The 15668-nt window shown below is 47.0% G+C and overlaps 1 protein-coding gene across 3 annotated transcripts in view; it reads right to left on the bottom strand.

Annotated features, from left to right (window-relative positions):
* Positions 1-14345, bottom strand: part of TRABD2A (TraB domain containing 2A) — an 85821-nt gene extending 71476 nt beyond the window's left edge. For all 3 annotated transcript variants that reach the window (XM_061364982.1, XM_061364983.1, XM_061364984.1), the window contains exons 1-2: positions 14223-14345; positions 6073-6633 (exon numbers count right to left, since the gene is read on the bottom strand). In XM_061364982.1, coding sequence (XP_061220966.1) covers positions 6073-6633; positions 14223-14324 — 663 coding nt within the window. In that variant the 5' untranslated portion in view covers positions 14325-14345. The remainder of the gene's footprint in view (positions 1-6072; positions 6634-14222) is intronic.
* Positions 14346-15668: the final 1323 nt, after the last annotated feature.

Here is a 15668-nt window from a genome sequence, read left to right as displayed (position 1 = left end):
AAAATTAGTATTCAGGAACACTGCCACAAGACAGGAACTCTGTCACTCAGATGCAGGAGCCAATTGCCACAGAACTGGCAATCCAGTCTGGTCCATAAAGGAACAGCCCTACAGCTGCTGGATGGGACGGTGACGGCACTGCAGTCCAGTTCTTAGATCAGAAAGGAAGTTGTTTTCTACAGCTCGGCAGGCATGGGCCCTTAGGCTGTCTAGTCAGGTTGCAACATTGCTGTGTTAGGGAAAAACTGGCAACTACAGCCCCACACTTACGGCTCAGTGGTCTTTAATGGCCAGTAAGTGGTGAACCCTTAGGATCAGGCATCAAAGACACAGCATCAAGCCACCCTGGCCGATCACTGTCAGTCTGCACATGACCTGAGAATGTGCAGAACAAAGCTTAGCATAGAGGCACCCAACTTCCTGACCAGCTGAACAACACAAGCCCACATCTCCTCCCTGCTCCATCCTTCTTACTGTTGGTTGAGTTGCTCCAAAAAGCATCCAGCCCAGAGCTTCCTCCTTCGCCTTTGAGCAGCCTCCGATGCCTAGGACCCCTGAGGCTGATGACAGGGCAGTGCTCTTCTGCAGCAGCAGTACTCTTCCCCAAAGCCAAAGGACTTGAGTTGTCATGGAAAGACACTTGGCACTGCCAACAACCCACCAGCCTAGTGTTGACTTGCCAGACGATAGTGGGGCAATTCAGTCGGGAGCACTCTCAGAGCAGTGTACACAACTCATCACCCAACCCCCATTAACTGGGAAAAGAGGAAGGTATATTGGCATGCTCACACTGTAACACCGGGAGCTAGCCACAGGCAAGGGGCCATCTGTGGGATCTGCAAGGAGAAACAGTCATGTTTACTACGTGACATCTTCTAATATGTTCTAGGCAAAAGGCATTTTTAGTGGAAAAATCCACCTAGCTGATAAGAGTGAAGACTGCAAATGCAAGGAGCTTACAATGGCACATGACCAATGCAAACTGCTGTCACAGCAAAATCTGTGGTTTGGAATTTCAAAGCCCTACTGCAGAGCCCAGGCTGTTTGAAACAGTCTCCACCTCTCTGAATGAAAAGACAGCAGATCAGAATCCCCATTTTACTCTCACCAAGGGAAGTACACTGAACTCCCCTGGTCCTTAATAAGATCCTAATTAAACTCTAATTATGACAGTAGAAATGTGAAGCCTTAACTACTTTGATTCCCACCAGCCAGCACATTCTCTGTCCCTGATGTCTAGACACCGATGCTGCAGGTATGTCTACATACAAACTGAAAACTTGGTTCACAGACTACAGCAGCCAAAGACACAAATAGGATCAATTCAGTTGTTTCAGTTCATGTGCAGAAAACCCTGATGTTACCATCATCTGAGGAGGAAGGGCTGTTACTGACACATACATCTTGAAGTTACACCCTCAGGGCAGAAGATGCAATCAGGTTACCGCAAGTAGTGTCCCATCCACCACAATTAGTGTCCCGAACAACTTGTTCAGCAGTTAAGTGCTCTGCTCCTCTGTCAGTTCTTTTATCAAGCAACTGCTGTTTGCTTTGCTCCAGGTTTGGATCTGAACTGCTCCTTGCAGAGTGCACACCCTGTTCCTCTCCTTGCTTTTTTTCCTCCGAGGTTCTCTGTTACTGCTATTGTCAAAGGTGAACCTGAACTGGGATTTTGTGAATGCAAACACGGCCAAATCTGACCTCATCAACCCAAAAATTAAAGAGAAACGTAACTGATCACCTCAATGTACGAGAAAAAGCCCTTTGTTTCAAATGAGCGGAGTAGCACAATTCTCTCCAATTTCATACCGTATCCTGTGGGCCTAATTTCAAGCCATCACTGCTGTTTCTGTTCTCCTTAGAAGGTGAAAAACAAACCAACCAACTCTTCCCTCCACATATAATATAGCAGTGGTGTCTTGGCTTTCTACTTTCCCCACAGATGTGGGCTGCTTCTAAATAACGGGTTTATATCAGGGGCTATCTAGGGTGGCCTTTCCACTGAAGTGGGCAAGAAAAATGATGTTGCTTTTACATCAGGATGGTTGTATTTGATAAGCAGGAGTCCAGTCGTGTCAGTGGTCCAGAACTTGGAAGTGCTGGGAACAAACCCTTTAGAGAAAGTAGGAATCCCTCAGTGCTTTGTTGCTTGCAGAGGTTGCTCTTTGAGTAGAAACATGAACAATTAATGTCCTAATTCATGAAAAATGAGCAATCCTAGAAGCCCTTGCTTTATTTTCTATCTGTAACTTACAGTATGAGGAAGTGGCTGAAAAATGCAAAAGACAAAACTTTCAAGTGCCCAGTCCCAGAGCCAGAGCCAGAATTTCAGGAGCAGTCTGCCTTTAGTGGCTCCCTGCTCATCACCCAAGCAGCTTTGAAGACTTCTTTTGAGGATGCAGCCATGTATTCAGATACTCAAGCAGGAACAGAGTTGTGGAAAGGTCTAGATGCAGGAAAGCCACTAGGGAAACAATTCTCAAAAAACCCCCAAAACTAACAGGTAGAGTCATCTATCAAGCACAGCTTGTTTACAAGCAAATGGCACAGTACTGGCCAAGGCTAGCTCATTTTCTGAGCCAATACCAAACTGATGTTTGTGACATTACAGCTGGAGCCAACAGGAAAGTTGCACAGGCTTTAGGCTGGAGCACTAGTGCCTCCAATCCAGCAGGCATGTAAGCACATGCGCAACTTGAAAGGAACAGCTGGGAGGTCCGAGGGACTGACCCCAGTGTTGGAAGTCCAAAGCAGCAGATACTGTATAGCTACAAAGCTTTTTATCTGCTGGAAGCCCAGATGATGCTAGGAATGAGGTCTGCATCCTTTTAGGGCATTGCAATGAGAGGCATCAAAGAAGGTGGGGTGGGGGAAAGAAGTCTTTAAGGCAAACTAGGATAGAAACAGCATGAAACAGGAAAATCAACACCATGGCCTTGGCATTCAGACAACATAATCTTTCCATACTCCCTAAAGCTGCATAGATCTTGGAACAAGAGAGGGTGATTGAGGAGGCATTAAAGCATTTCACAGGTTGTGTACACCGTATAGACATTATACTTTAACGGCCTGTCTATGCAGATAGCCAGCTTGAGCCCAGCAAGAACAAAGAGGTTTGGCAGGTGAAGTAAGAGAGTCATAAAAGATTAAAAAAAGGAAACTGGAACAAATAACGGCCAAAGAACACCACCATATAGGCAGTGTATGTGTGTGTGGGGGGGGGTGTTTATTTAATTTTTCCTCTCTCCCCTTGCAAGAAAAATGACTTCTCTAGCTTGGGTTTGTTCACACTTCACAGCTACTGAGCACTGTGCAACCCCATGGACACAATCGATTATGAAGTTCTAGACTGACCTGCAATAACAGACCCACACCAACCAGGCATTACCCTATAGTATGGATTAAGAGTGGAACCTTTCCAATAATAACATATTGCTTGTTAGTGACCTAGGAGTCCTCACCAGGTAGTTCAACTATGTCATAGATGAAAGAAAGTGCAAACCTTATGCAGAAACTTGCTTCTCTGCCAAGTAAAACATCCCTCTGACTCTGCTGGAAAAAAAAAAAAAAAAAAAAAAAGGAAAAAAGGAAAAGTAAACCCAACCACAAACCATTTCTTGCACAGGATTATACCATTCCTTATGGTTTTGCATCCTGATTTTCCCCAGCAGAAGTTTGTAAGCTATCCCTGTGTGTTCATCCACTTGAAAGGCAAACACAAAAGTGGTCTGATACTGGGGGTTCCCAGGTAGCAGCACAATACCAAAGGAAATAATTTTCAAAGATACTATTTCAGTGTCTTTGGTTTATATTAAACACATTATTAACTGCCTAAGCAAACTGAGAAGAAGGCTCTGCAATCAAAGATCTACAGAATTGTCAACCATGAGGGTTTACAAGTCAGGTTCTGAACCAATCATGAAACTGGCTTAGAAATAAAAAAATTATCTGCCTCTGGTTCTCCCTTTCCTCAAGCTGCATTTGTTGGAAATCTAGTAGGGAGGGCGTGAAATCTGTGGTGCAGTAGCAGGTCTAGATTTATTCCCAGAAGGCGCAGTGCTCCATCCCCTAAAAATGAGCACGTGCAGGAGGAGCTGCACTTCGCATGATGCACTTGCGCATCTCCACCTACCTTGGGGTAATCACAGACTGATTTTTCTGACCAGGGCAAAGTTTTTCCTGCAGTTCTGGGTACCGCGACAACTTCAGCTGGCCTCTCACAAGTACCATAAGGCTGGGCAACTCTGGATGTTACAGCTCTGTGTCCCCCACTCCTTACAGCTTCCTGGCTCATTTGCAGGTATTTATTCCAACAGCAAAACAGCACAGCCACAGCACCTCTTTGAAGAAAGACCTGTGAAGGCCTAAAGTAAGTGTCAACAGCTGCATCAACTTAACAGGGACATAGTTGCAACCTGTATTTCTCAGCCTCCTTACCACTTGCTTACAGTGGAGAAAGCACATCCAAACCCTCCTTTATCCTCTGGTTTCTATTGTACTAAACCAGAAGAGTAGGGTCAGCAGAAGAAAAAATACATGCAATAATGTTAATAACATTTCAACCAGATAAGAGATAGAAGAGATGAGACATCCCAACTCATTCCTAGGGTGGCTGTGAGCAAGCAGCAACAGCACAAAGACTTAAAAGCACAGTTCTGCGAAAGAGTGGAGATGTGAATAAAGCTGCCCATCTCCAAAGAAGGGAAGAGAGGACTGCAGATGCACTTCCTGCATTTAAGGACTGCTGTTCTATTCCCTGCAGTATGTTCCTCCACCAAGACTGGGCTGGGGTGGAAGCACTTCTGACATCTGCTCTGAACTACTGTCCCTGCTCTTGCTGGGCTGCACGTCCACTTCTGCCTCTTCCACCCCTTCCCTTCTAGCACGGGAAACTGCGCTAAGGTACAGGCCCTGCTTCAGGATGCAGAGGAAAGGTTCAGGCATCAGCTGGAACTCCCATGCCCCATAATCAAAGTTTCTCCTACCTTTGGATAGCAAGCCATGCTGCAGTAGTAGGTCTCACCTATTCCTAAGCAAACACCACTTCCTCTCGCCAGACTAGAACCTGCCTGCAGAAGAGATACCCCAGGCCAGAGAACAGCCTTGTGCCTGGTTGTGGTCCCACCAGACAGACAGACACAGCAACAGATGCTTCTCTCTGGTGTATTTAGTTCAGAGAGGACCGCCCCATCCAACACGTGGACAACACATAGACTGTTCTACTTGCCTGGTGTGACACTGCATGAACGATGGTGCTAAACTCCATTTGGCTGCAAACACAAAGGCACTTGCAAAAGGGACTGCACTAGCCTGTGGAGATCCCCGCAGGAAGCTGTGCTGACCCTCGCCTGGTCTCAAAGGAAAGAAAACAGAAAAAAACCCCAAACCAAACCAAAACAAAACCCTTCTCCCACCCCCAAAAACCACAAACAAACAAACAAACAAAAAACCACACACAAAGAAAAAACAACACCACCAAACAACCAAAACCACAAAAAACCCACTCCCCTAAAAAAAAACACCCTGACTTCAAAGAAACAAAACCAAAACACCCCCTCCAAACAACACCAAAAACAACAAAAAAGCAAACACCAAAACAAAACCCCACTTTTCCCAGTGCAGAGGATGTCCCCAGTGCTTACTTCTCAGCTTTTTGTACTCCACTGTGACCCTGCTTCCCACAGGTGGTCACACCTTACTTAGCTATTATTCTTACCTAGCTATTACAGAAGTCAGTTTAGACACAGAGGCCCAACCTGCCCTAGGCTCCTACAGGGCATCTGAGCCAGGGTCAGGGAGCAGATATGCAAAGGTTCAGTGCCTCTTAGGATGGATCTTGCTAAGGAAGAGGACAGGGGTCTCCCCAGGTCAGGTCTAAATGAACTTAGGACATGCCCTTAGCTCCTACACCTAGGAAACTGTCCTGAGGGCACAGGCAAAGGCATAGGTTGCATGGAGCAAACACGAGTGTCTGGGTAGAGCACACTTACCACATGCCCCAGCCTGTACTCTTGCTACTGTGACATCTACCCAAGCATCCAGGCTGGCACCCTGCACACCACTCCCTCTCACCTGAGAGAAGTTCAGCCCATTGAGAGGGTGGCACTGCTCCTCCACTCTCTCCACAGCACCCGTCTGCTTCCTCAACCGCTCTGCTTCCTGGGCCAGGTACAGATCCAGGACAGGCACACCTCGTGACTTGATGTCCACCTCCGTTAGAGAGTTCACCATCAGCATCACCCACACTGGCCTTTTCCGCTCCCAGTTGCCAGCAATGGCGTTGAAGAGGTAATCTGCGTACAGTCCTTTGCCCCGCTGGTCTGGGGTCATCCAGGACGGCATCATGAGCTTGACATACTCCAAGTGCCGCTTGAGCCGGCGGTAGATATCACGGGGCAACACGTCCTGGAGGTTCTCCCCCTGCGGCAGGAGCTGGCAGCTGGTGAGAGCTGAGATGGTGTAGGGGTCGGTGAGGTCCAGCTCGAAGTACACAATGTGGCTCTGCTGGAAGGCCTTCTTGGAGTTCTCTGGGATGAAATCCCAGACACGTGTGTATGGCACATGGATGGTGCCAAAGAAGTAAGATGGGGGATCTCTCTTGATGGTCCACAAGAAGGAATTCAGCTCACTTTGCTAGGGGAGAGAGAGACACAGCTGAGTACAAATGTTTATACAGGACCACTGCAGTACAGGCCTTACAAAAAACATGTTGCCAAGCCAACACGTCACCTGGCTCAGCAGCTTGCCAGCATGGACTTTTCCTGATGTGCTTTTGCTCACACAGTGTTCTCTTTGACCACCCTTTTCCCTGAGGTCAAAATTCAGTTTTTATCAATTAAAAACACAATAAGGCTAACCTTGGCTTTCTCCTCCTGAAAGGTAACACTGGGTCTTCTCAACAGCAACACCGCCACAGCTCATCACCTGAGTATCTGCCAAAATCAGCAGCAGAGCACAGCCCAAGTAGGCCATGCTCCAGGCAGGAGGCTTATCAAACTTCCACCGTTTATTGACATCAGAAGCTGCTATCACATTGCTGAAGCAGAGCAGGACAGCAGGGTTTCAATTACCTTTGCCTTGATGCCTCTCATCTCAGCATAGCAAGCACCTTTAATCAAAGAAATGGCTGTGACACTTAGTCAGAGGGTGCTACAGCATGTCAGAACTTTCCACTCTGAGAATGAAACCAAACAAATGAGTAACACAAAGCACAGCTGGCAGGCAGACTTGCTGGAGCAGAAATACAGTTGTACAGGGATGTAGCACACGGCAGACAGGCAGACAGTCAAGACCCATCACAGCAGTTCTCCACTTTTTTAAGGAGCAGAGAAGCGCATGCAATACCTCGGAAAATAAGGGCAAAAATTCTAACAGGCCAAACACAGCCTGTGGTTTCAGGGCATACTCTTACAAACACAGAGGACGAAAAAGCTTCTTTCTTTAAATTAGCTTTTTAAATGTTTCAAAAACCACAACCATCACAAAGTCAGAATTAGACCTCAAGTTTATTCCACTGCAAAATGTGCCTCACAACATCCCCAGGATCACCAGAGTACAGGGCTGTGGTGAAACCCTAAGCAATCCCACATGGCAGGAGGGCAGACAGGGCAAAATGGATCCTGCTTGCATCCTGCCAAGTCATTTTAAACCAGCAGCAGGCATGACCTGTGTCACCTACAGCATGCACCCCTCTGGTGCCATGGTCCTCACTGGCGTGATGAACACAAACCGTTCTGTCTGCACAGGTAGGAAAGGGTAGCCTTTGCATGTCTAAGTAAGAGGACAGGCTTCCTGATGCACTCAAAACATCTGGTCAGCCTTTAGCCAGAAGATAACTCTAACCTCAGCTTTGAGGCTAAGCATGCATGCGTGCTGATCCAAGAGGCCTGCCCAACTGCCAAATGCAGAACAGGCTGCTTGGAGGAATTTATTGGAAGCACACTGCCTATAAATTTCTGATACTAAAGACCCAGGGTCAGAAAGGTTAATCTTGAAAGACTGCTCTGCAATGGCTCATCCCAGACAGCCTCCTCCAGCAGCTCTCTACATCAAACCCAGGCCAAGATCAGGCAGCACTTCAGCAAAGTGCTACCACAAGTCCAGCTTACCAGCACAGACCAACAAACCAAGTATACTCTAAAGGGCTCTTCAGATGCATTGAGTGCCTGACGGATACTTCAGGCCTTGATAACACCACGCTACCTCTCTGTATCCTATAGGACAGCCCTGGAATGCACTTCTGAAGAACAGACCATAAAAACTCTCCTGAAGACCATGGGAAGAAGGGAGAACAAACATGATGCAGCACCCAAAGGTTAAAAAAAACAGGGCAAAAGATGAGTATGAATCTGACACAGACTCAGCAAGAGCACTGGAAATGAATACACAAAGAGGGAAAGGCGACAGGGCTCACTCCTGTCATTAGTCAGAAGGATAAAATGGAGACACACTGTCTGGTAAGAAATGAAGTAGTGGTCAGCCAGCTTCCAGGAGGAAGGAGCAGAAGTGCCACTTGATATCCATAAGCAAGCAAAAAGACAAGACACCTGGGACAGGCACTAGGTCGAGAGGTCAGCATGCCTTCACTTTGCACAAGTCTGATCATGTATGAGGCAGTGTACAACAAAACCACAACTGCAAGGATTTGTAAGCAACAAGCAGTCACCAGCCAGCTTAAAACTTCAATTCAGTTCCTGAATAAACCTAGCCAGAAGGCTCAAGACCAGATGAATGGTACTAGATCATCAGCACGGTTCCTGACTGCTGCACACAGGCAAGTTAGTAAGGCTCTTGGCATTGTACCCTTACTTTTTACTTGCTTTTTAAATTCCCTCAGCTTTCACAATTGGATACTGAAAGCAGAGTAATACTGCCAGCTATTAGTGGTACCACTGAGAAAATCACACCAGGCACAAAGTAAATAAAGTCTCCCTTTAAAGAGCCTGCAGCACAGGCAGGGGAAGCAGGATGAGACCTAGCAAAACTTCTCACACAGTCCTGGAGACTGAGACCTTACAAAACAGAGCAGCTGAGCACTCTTGCTGATGCTTCCACACCAACAGGAGCCGTAATGAACTTGGCAACCCACCCCAAGAGCCATTCAGACCTCCCTTCTCAGAATTACTTGCAGCCAGCATGAGGGGATCAGACAACAGGCCTCAGTTTACCACCATTTACAGCTGTCTGGGACATGCTAGTGCCTCACACTCCTTTGACATCCCCTTTTCCCCCAAGAGGCAGAAACTGGAGTTCCAACACTGCTTTACCTCCATGCCAGACCCCTGTAAACAGCCTGCTACTGCTTTGTGTAAGAAGGGATGAGGCAAAGTCCTTGGTGTGCCTGAGCAGTTCTGTTCTTCCCCTGCTGTACCTTCTGGCACTGTCTTGTCTCTTGTCACCTCCTGGCGCTCACATATGTTTCACTGCAGCTTCAGAGAGAGAAAACCAAGGCTATAATTTCTCCCCCAAACCATAAAAGGGAATCTGTTAAACAATGTTCTAGGTGTGAGATAGCACAGGAGCAGTGCTGAGGCTTGTTCAGGTCTGCAATACATGCTACCGCTAGCAGCACCTCTCTCACCTCACTTCCCCAAGAGCATGCAGTAGATAAAGGTGCTACAACCTAATTTTTCTTCCACCAGGAAGGGGTGCTTTAAAACTAATGTAAATTACAGCCAAAGTGATGTCTGGAGGCTTAAGAGAGCTGGGTTGTATTGCTCCAGGAATTTCACTTTCAGCAGCGTAACAACAAAAAGTCAGGTGCTCATATATATATATATATATATATATATATATATATACACACTTATATCAAGATTAATATTTCTGTCTCCATTGTTTACAGGTCATTTACAGGCGATACTCACTGCATTACTCATGATGGATAAAACTAGCAGCAATGGGAAAAAAATGGAGGGGCAGCTTCAGGAAGAGTGGCGGTCATGCAAGAGAACACAAATCTCCCAGTCTGCTGGCCATACCAAGACCCCGGGCCATGTCATGCTAGCCGTACCAGACCTCCTTTGTGCCTCAAGTTTAACCTCCCACTACACAGTGCCAGATCAAGGTACTTCTGGATGCTCAGCACTGTGGCACAGTGCTTCTCCCCAGCTTCATCACCCCAAGTGACAAAGAGCTGGCTGTGAACTGATTAGGGTATCAGCCCAGCCAAAAAAAGTGTTTGGAATAAAAAAGGAGAAAGGCTTTGCCTCAGCCAGCAGGGAAATGAGGGAGAAGGAAAAGAAGCTTCTCAGCCTGACACTGTTACAGAAACAATGTGCCGGGACCCATGAGGATTTACTCCCTACTGTGAGACTGGGAAGCCTCCCTCCCCAACCGAAACACCACTGCCTGCCAGGAGATGGAATGGGGACAAAAAAGACTATACAATGCTTTTCCAAAATGATAGGACAATAGTGTCAGGCACTGCCAGAATCATCAAAAAGCATGATGCACATCAAGGGTTTTTCCTCGGGAGTTGAGGAAGGGTCTTGACAAGACCAAAAAAGTCCTGAAGACCTGGAGAGTAAAGTGATGTATTGCAGATCAGTAGCTGAAACCAGAGCTCATATCCTAACACCTGCTCTCTAATCACGTACCTGATGGCACTGGTGGCACTAGAAACTCCCACGACCTTCTGCCTTCCTTCTATCTACTTCACCAAAACACAGGCTCTAACTGAAGGGTAGTTTCATTATCTTTCCAATAGATTTATTAAAAAATAAAATAAAATAAACCAAATAAGCAAAGAAACAAAAAAAAAAAAAAACCATCAACCCCACGACCCTCAGTTTCTGTTCATTTAACTACCCGTAGCAGATTGGTTTTCCAGCAAGATTTATAGATCCAGCCATAGGATGCAACTTGTAGTCTTCAAATACACAAATACCACTGCATTTGTCAGATATCATGCCTCATTTCATGTGAGGCAGTAATGATTCTGCTGGAAGAGTGTTGCCAAATAGGATCAGAAAAAGCACCATCTTTCTTCCAAGAAACAAGCTCAAATTGGGCCAAATGACATACTGACTGTCAAGAGTAAAATTATAGTAAACATACAGAAAATATTGCAGCAAAAAACAGAAGGAACAAAGAATGCAACGAGTGGCAGTGCTCTGACCATCTAGAAGAAAAGCATGGAAGTTTAAAAACAAATCGATGAAGGTAGGTTGTGGTGATATTGGGAACAGAGTCTCAGAGAAGAAGGAAAACTGCTGTCCAAAACCTGAGCTACTGGATGTGAACTTCAGACATGGGAAACCTAAACCTGGTCAGCTTCCTTCTACATCACTTCTGCTTCCTCCTGTCTTCTGTCAGTCTCATCTATGTAGACCATATACATTGTCCAGCACAAAGTATGTAACGCAATGTACAAGCGGGTGCCCTCTATGGCTTCAGTGTCTTTCAGGACCCCTAGCCTTCATACTCACCACTCAGACCCACACCTCATACCAGATCAGGACTGGATTATTTCTCAATCTGCAATATTATCCTGATTTTTCCTTTTTTTTTTTTTTTTTTTTGCTTGCTACAGAAGCAGAGCACATGGCATGCAGTGTTTCAGCCAAGCACACAGCCCTATAACCTTCCCTATATAGCTTTCTCCCTCCTTATCTATCCTGGCATTGTATCTTGTCATGTTCATTTATACCTAATTCAGGCAAAGATTGTGCCTTCACTTGCCACGTAGAGTGCCTCATGCATCTACTGTAATGCACACAGAAATGCTAGGCACATTTTAAATAATCATTCTCTTGAGCTTTTGCCCACTTGCATTACTGGCATTCTCAAACTCAGCTTAAGACTCTAAGCAGAACTGGCCTGGAGATAAATACTGCACTGGCTACAGCTATCAAAAGAACATGCATTCAGTCTCCATTTGCCAGAAGGAAAAAATAAAAATAAAGCCTTTAACTAAAAAGCAATGGTTTGGAGTAGACAAATCACTTGCTTTGCCAAAGTGCATATATGGGGAAAACTAGCTATTTAAGTTGATTGGCCCCCCTATCAGAAACAATGCATCATAAAACACTAACCAGATACAAACACAAACATTCAGCTGTGAATCCCTGGATGCTGGCTTTAAATTTACCAGTACACTTGAACGTTAAACAAAATGACAGCATCACCAGACCACATTACTTAGTAAATGGAATATAACCCAAAGGATGCTTTATTTTAGATTAACTGTTTTTAAAGCCTTCCTTTCTTCCTAGATATCTATTAAAAAAAAAAAATGAGGGACATATTATTGGTTGCAGCTTTAACTATAATTTGGAGTGATGATGAGAAAGCCCTCTGAAGTACTGTATGTTCATTCCTTAAAATAGCAGCTTCTCTCTCGCAGGCACTGATACACGTATTTCTCTCAGGACAGAAGCTTTAGGCAACCTGACAAAAAGAAGAAAAGTAATCTAGAGACATAAGAGATACCATAAAGAATTAAGATAAAAAACAACAAAAATCCTTCCCTGATGATGCAGGGACAAGAAGGAATATTTTTCCCAAGAGGTTGATGTAAATATTAATAAGGATGCACCCAACATCTTTGCAAATAAGGCAGATAAGGCAGACCATTTCCATTCCTCTACGGCTTACCACCACCGCCCTAATGATCCTAGGAAACAGCCTGCCAATACCAGAACTACAGGTGGTCTCCCATTCTAACTACAGAGTAATCAGCAGATAATGAGATACCATTAACACATTTCACCTCCAGATTTGCTGGTAACTGGCAGAAGTCCAGTCAAAGGCTCTTCGAGGGAAACTCCCTGTGTGTCCCACCAAATTGGTGAACTACCCATTTCTGCAAGGACCTCTGCTGCTCAGGCTGTAAGGGGCTGTTCCCTTCCATCTTGATCTCACTAGCTCCTTGCAATTGATTTGCACCAGCCCACACCTTTCACACTTCATGCCCTCAAGGGGAAGAGTGCACTCACTCCAGAGACTTGACCCGGCTTTATGGCAGTGTGACAGCTGGCCACCTATAAAGTCAGTTCACAGACTGGTTCCAGGTAGAAGCAAACTGATAGGGCACCATCCCCCACAGCAGAGTTAAACTCTGTCTAACCCAAGCTGAGGCAGACACCTCCACTGAGGCACATACGTAGCTTGGCATAAGGTTGAATTGGCAGTGCCCTAAATTCTGAGAGATAACTCAGCCTTCTGCATGGAGAGCAGCATGCTCGGCTGGAGGCAGCAAGGTCCCTAGGCCAGAAGATGCATGTGCAGATGAGAGAAATGTCACAGAAGAGACCTTCTTCATAGTTGCAAAGCTTTCTCACACCTACCCTGCAGTGAGGCTACTGTGCTTTGGCATCTTCCCAGTGCAGCAGGTTTGCACTTCTTAACAGATGTGCTGGAGGAGGTAACCCTGCCTGGGGCAGCAGGTGAACATAAATGGTTAGACCTATGTCCCAGGAGCCTCTCAGGTGCACAGCACATCTGGTCACGCTGCTCCCAGGTTCAAGCAGATGCCAACGGACTGCACACATGGTATGTTAGCTCTAACAGAATGCACCAGAACAAAGTAAATTCTTCTGAAACTTCAACTAGAACTGGTTTTTAACCAATATCTGATTTTTAATGGAAATGACACCTTACTCGCAAGCTCCACACTGGCCAGAACATCACTCCTAGCCTGCAATGGGGACCCCCTGCTGTGCTTGTCACCCTTCAGAGCCAGGCCAGCCCATGCTGCTCCTGGTTAGTACAGTTAGGCTGCTCAAGTTAGAGGACGAGCGAAACCTAACACATCTTGGAACTGTCCTTCCACTTCAGGGGCACGACCATTTGTTGGTCCGAACCTGCTGCATCACGCCGGCGTTCAGCAGCAAGGCAAGGAGGTATAGCCTTGCCCTACCTCCAGCGAGGGATGCTGGCAGCAAGTCACTTCAGAAGAGCCCGTGCCGCTGCGAGCGGCATAGCTCGTCCCGCACGGCGAAGCAAAGGGTTTCGCTGGGGGTCACCCCAGGGTCTCCCCCGTCTGTCAGGACCCACCGGTGATCGCCCCACCTGGTGCCCGGCCCCGAGACAGCAGCCGTCCTGTCCCGTCCCGCTCCCGCCGCACACCGGGTAGAGCCGCTCCCCGAAGGAAAGAGACCGCCGTGCGCCCCGCTCCAGGTCCGGACTCCCCCCCAGACACACAGGCAGCCCTCCCGCTGCCGGCTCCGCAGGCCGGTGGAATGCGGCGAGCGGCAGAGCCCCGCCGCGCCAGCTCTTACCTTTCCTCGGAGCGGGCAGGCGGCGAGGCCGCGGCTCTGGCGCGCTGTGGCCAGCAGGAGGAGGGAGCCCGGCAGCAGGCAAAGCCAGCCGCGGCGTACCATCCCGCTCTCTCCCACTTGGCACAAGTTTCCTTCTTCTATTATTTTTTTCCCTTCATCTCCTTCCTCACTTCCCTTTTTTCTTTCCCCTTCTTTTTGCTCTTTCTTTGGCCCTTTTTAATTTTTCCCTCCCCCCCACCTTTTTTTGTTGGTTTTCTTTTTTTTTTTTTTTGACGGTAGACCCAACACCAGAACCCTCGCAGGAGCGGCCCCGTCCCCTGGCCAAGCCCTCCAGCCGCTGCCCCCTCCTCTTAAAGGGTCCCGTGCCGGGCGGGGGGGAGGAAGGGGAGGGTGCGAGGCCTGCCGCACCGGGGGCGGGCAGTGGGGCGGCATCGGGGGTGGGGGGAATCCCCCGGGCCCCGCCGCCGCCTCCTCCCGGCTGAGGCAGAAGCCGCATAACGGCGAGAACCGGGCTGGCCCCGGGGGGGCTGGGGCGGATGCGCCCGGCGCCCCGGCAGCCACTCTGCACCCGGGGTCTGAGGGAGGGACTCCGAAGACACCGTCCCTTGCCTCCCCTTTGCCCTACCTGCCTCCTGCCTTTCCTGCCGGTCTCTGCCCAGCATGCAGCTCTCCTGAAGTACATAGAAATCTGAACGTTGTGATTTCTCCCTAGGTCTCTTTATTGGCTGTCAGCTTCGGACTGAGGAACTATTTTGTTTCATTCTTGTATTCTTATTTCAAGAAGCCCTGTGCCAAAACTCTGTGTCCACTGCTGGTACACTCTTAAGATAAAAACTGCACCAAAGACATTGCCATCTTTAATTGCAAAATTCAGCCATGTTTACTAAGGAGATTGGTATTTAAAGCAAAAGTACATATTGCTAGTAACTCTTTAAACTTTTGAGCAAGGCCAGAAATGTGACAGTATTTATTCTGTTGGAAATTCAAAGAATAAACTTCCATGGCTTTCAGGTTATTTGCAATAGGATCTCCCTGAAAATTTCAATATGGCATGTATAATTCACATAGAGCAAAACAACACATCTAGGGCTTAAGCTAAGAAAACCCTTGAAGTTAAAATACTAACTTTCCGTTGCCCACCACGGTGTGTGGTGCTATTCCATGGTACATTCCCTCCTGCACCATCCCCAGTTGTTTTAATTAAGGACTTCCAAACACAGAAGAAATCAAAACCTCTTGAAGGCATAAACAGAAAGATAACAAAGGTTAAACAAAGAGGGAAAAGATGCTACTCTGTGAACTGGCATCTGCTAGGTTAAGTAGCAGAAAAAGGTTCTGCTCTTCTTCAGACCATCCTCCAAAATGCATTTCTCCATCTTCTCTCAACATTCAGTAACAGTATTTTTACCATTTCTACTTTAGTAGTCACTGTTATGCTCACTTTCC

The sequence above is a fragment of the Neopsephotus bourkii genome, unplaced genomic scaffold (genome assembly GCF_033783945.1).
Source record: "Neopsephotus bourkii isolate Nb327-2 ecotype Australia unplaced genomic scaffold, CSIRO-AGI_Nbou_v1 NB_1261, whole genome shotgun sequence".
Classification (NCBI taxonomy): domain Eukaryota; kingdom Metazoa; phylum Chordata; class Aves; order Psittaciformes; family Psittacidae; genus Neopsephotus; species Neopsephotus bourkii.
The sequence above is the reverse complement of the archived record's forward strand: the minus strand, read 5'-3'. Positions and strand labels throughout refer to the sequence as shown.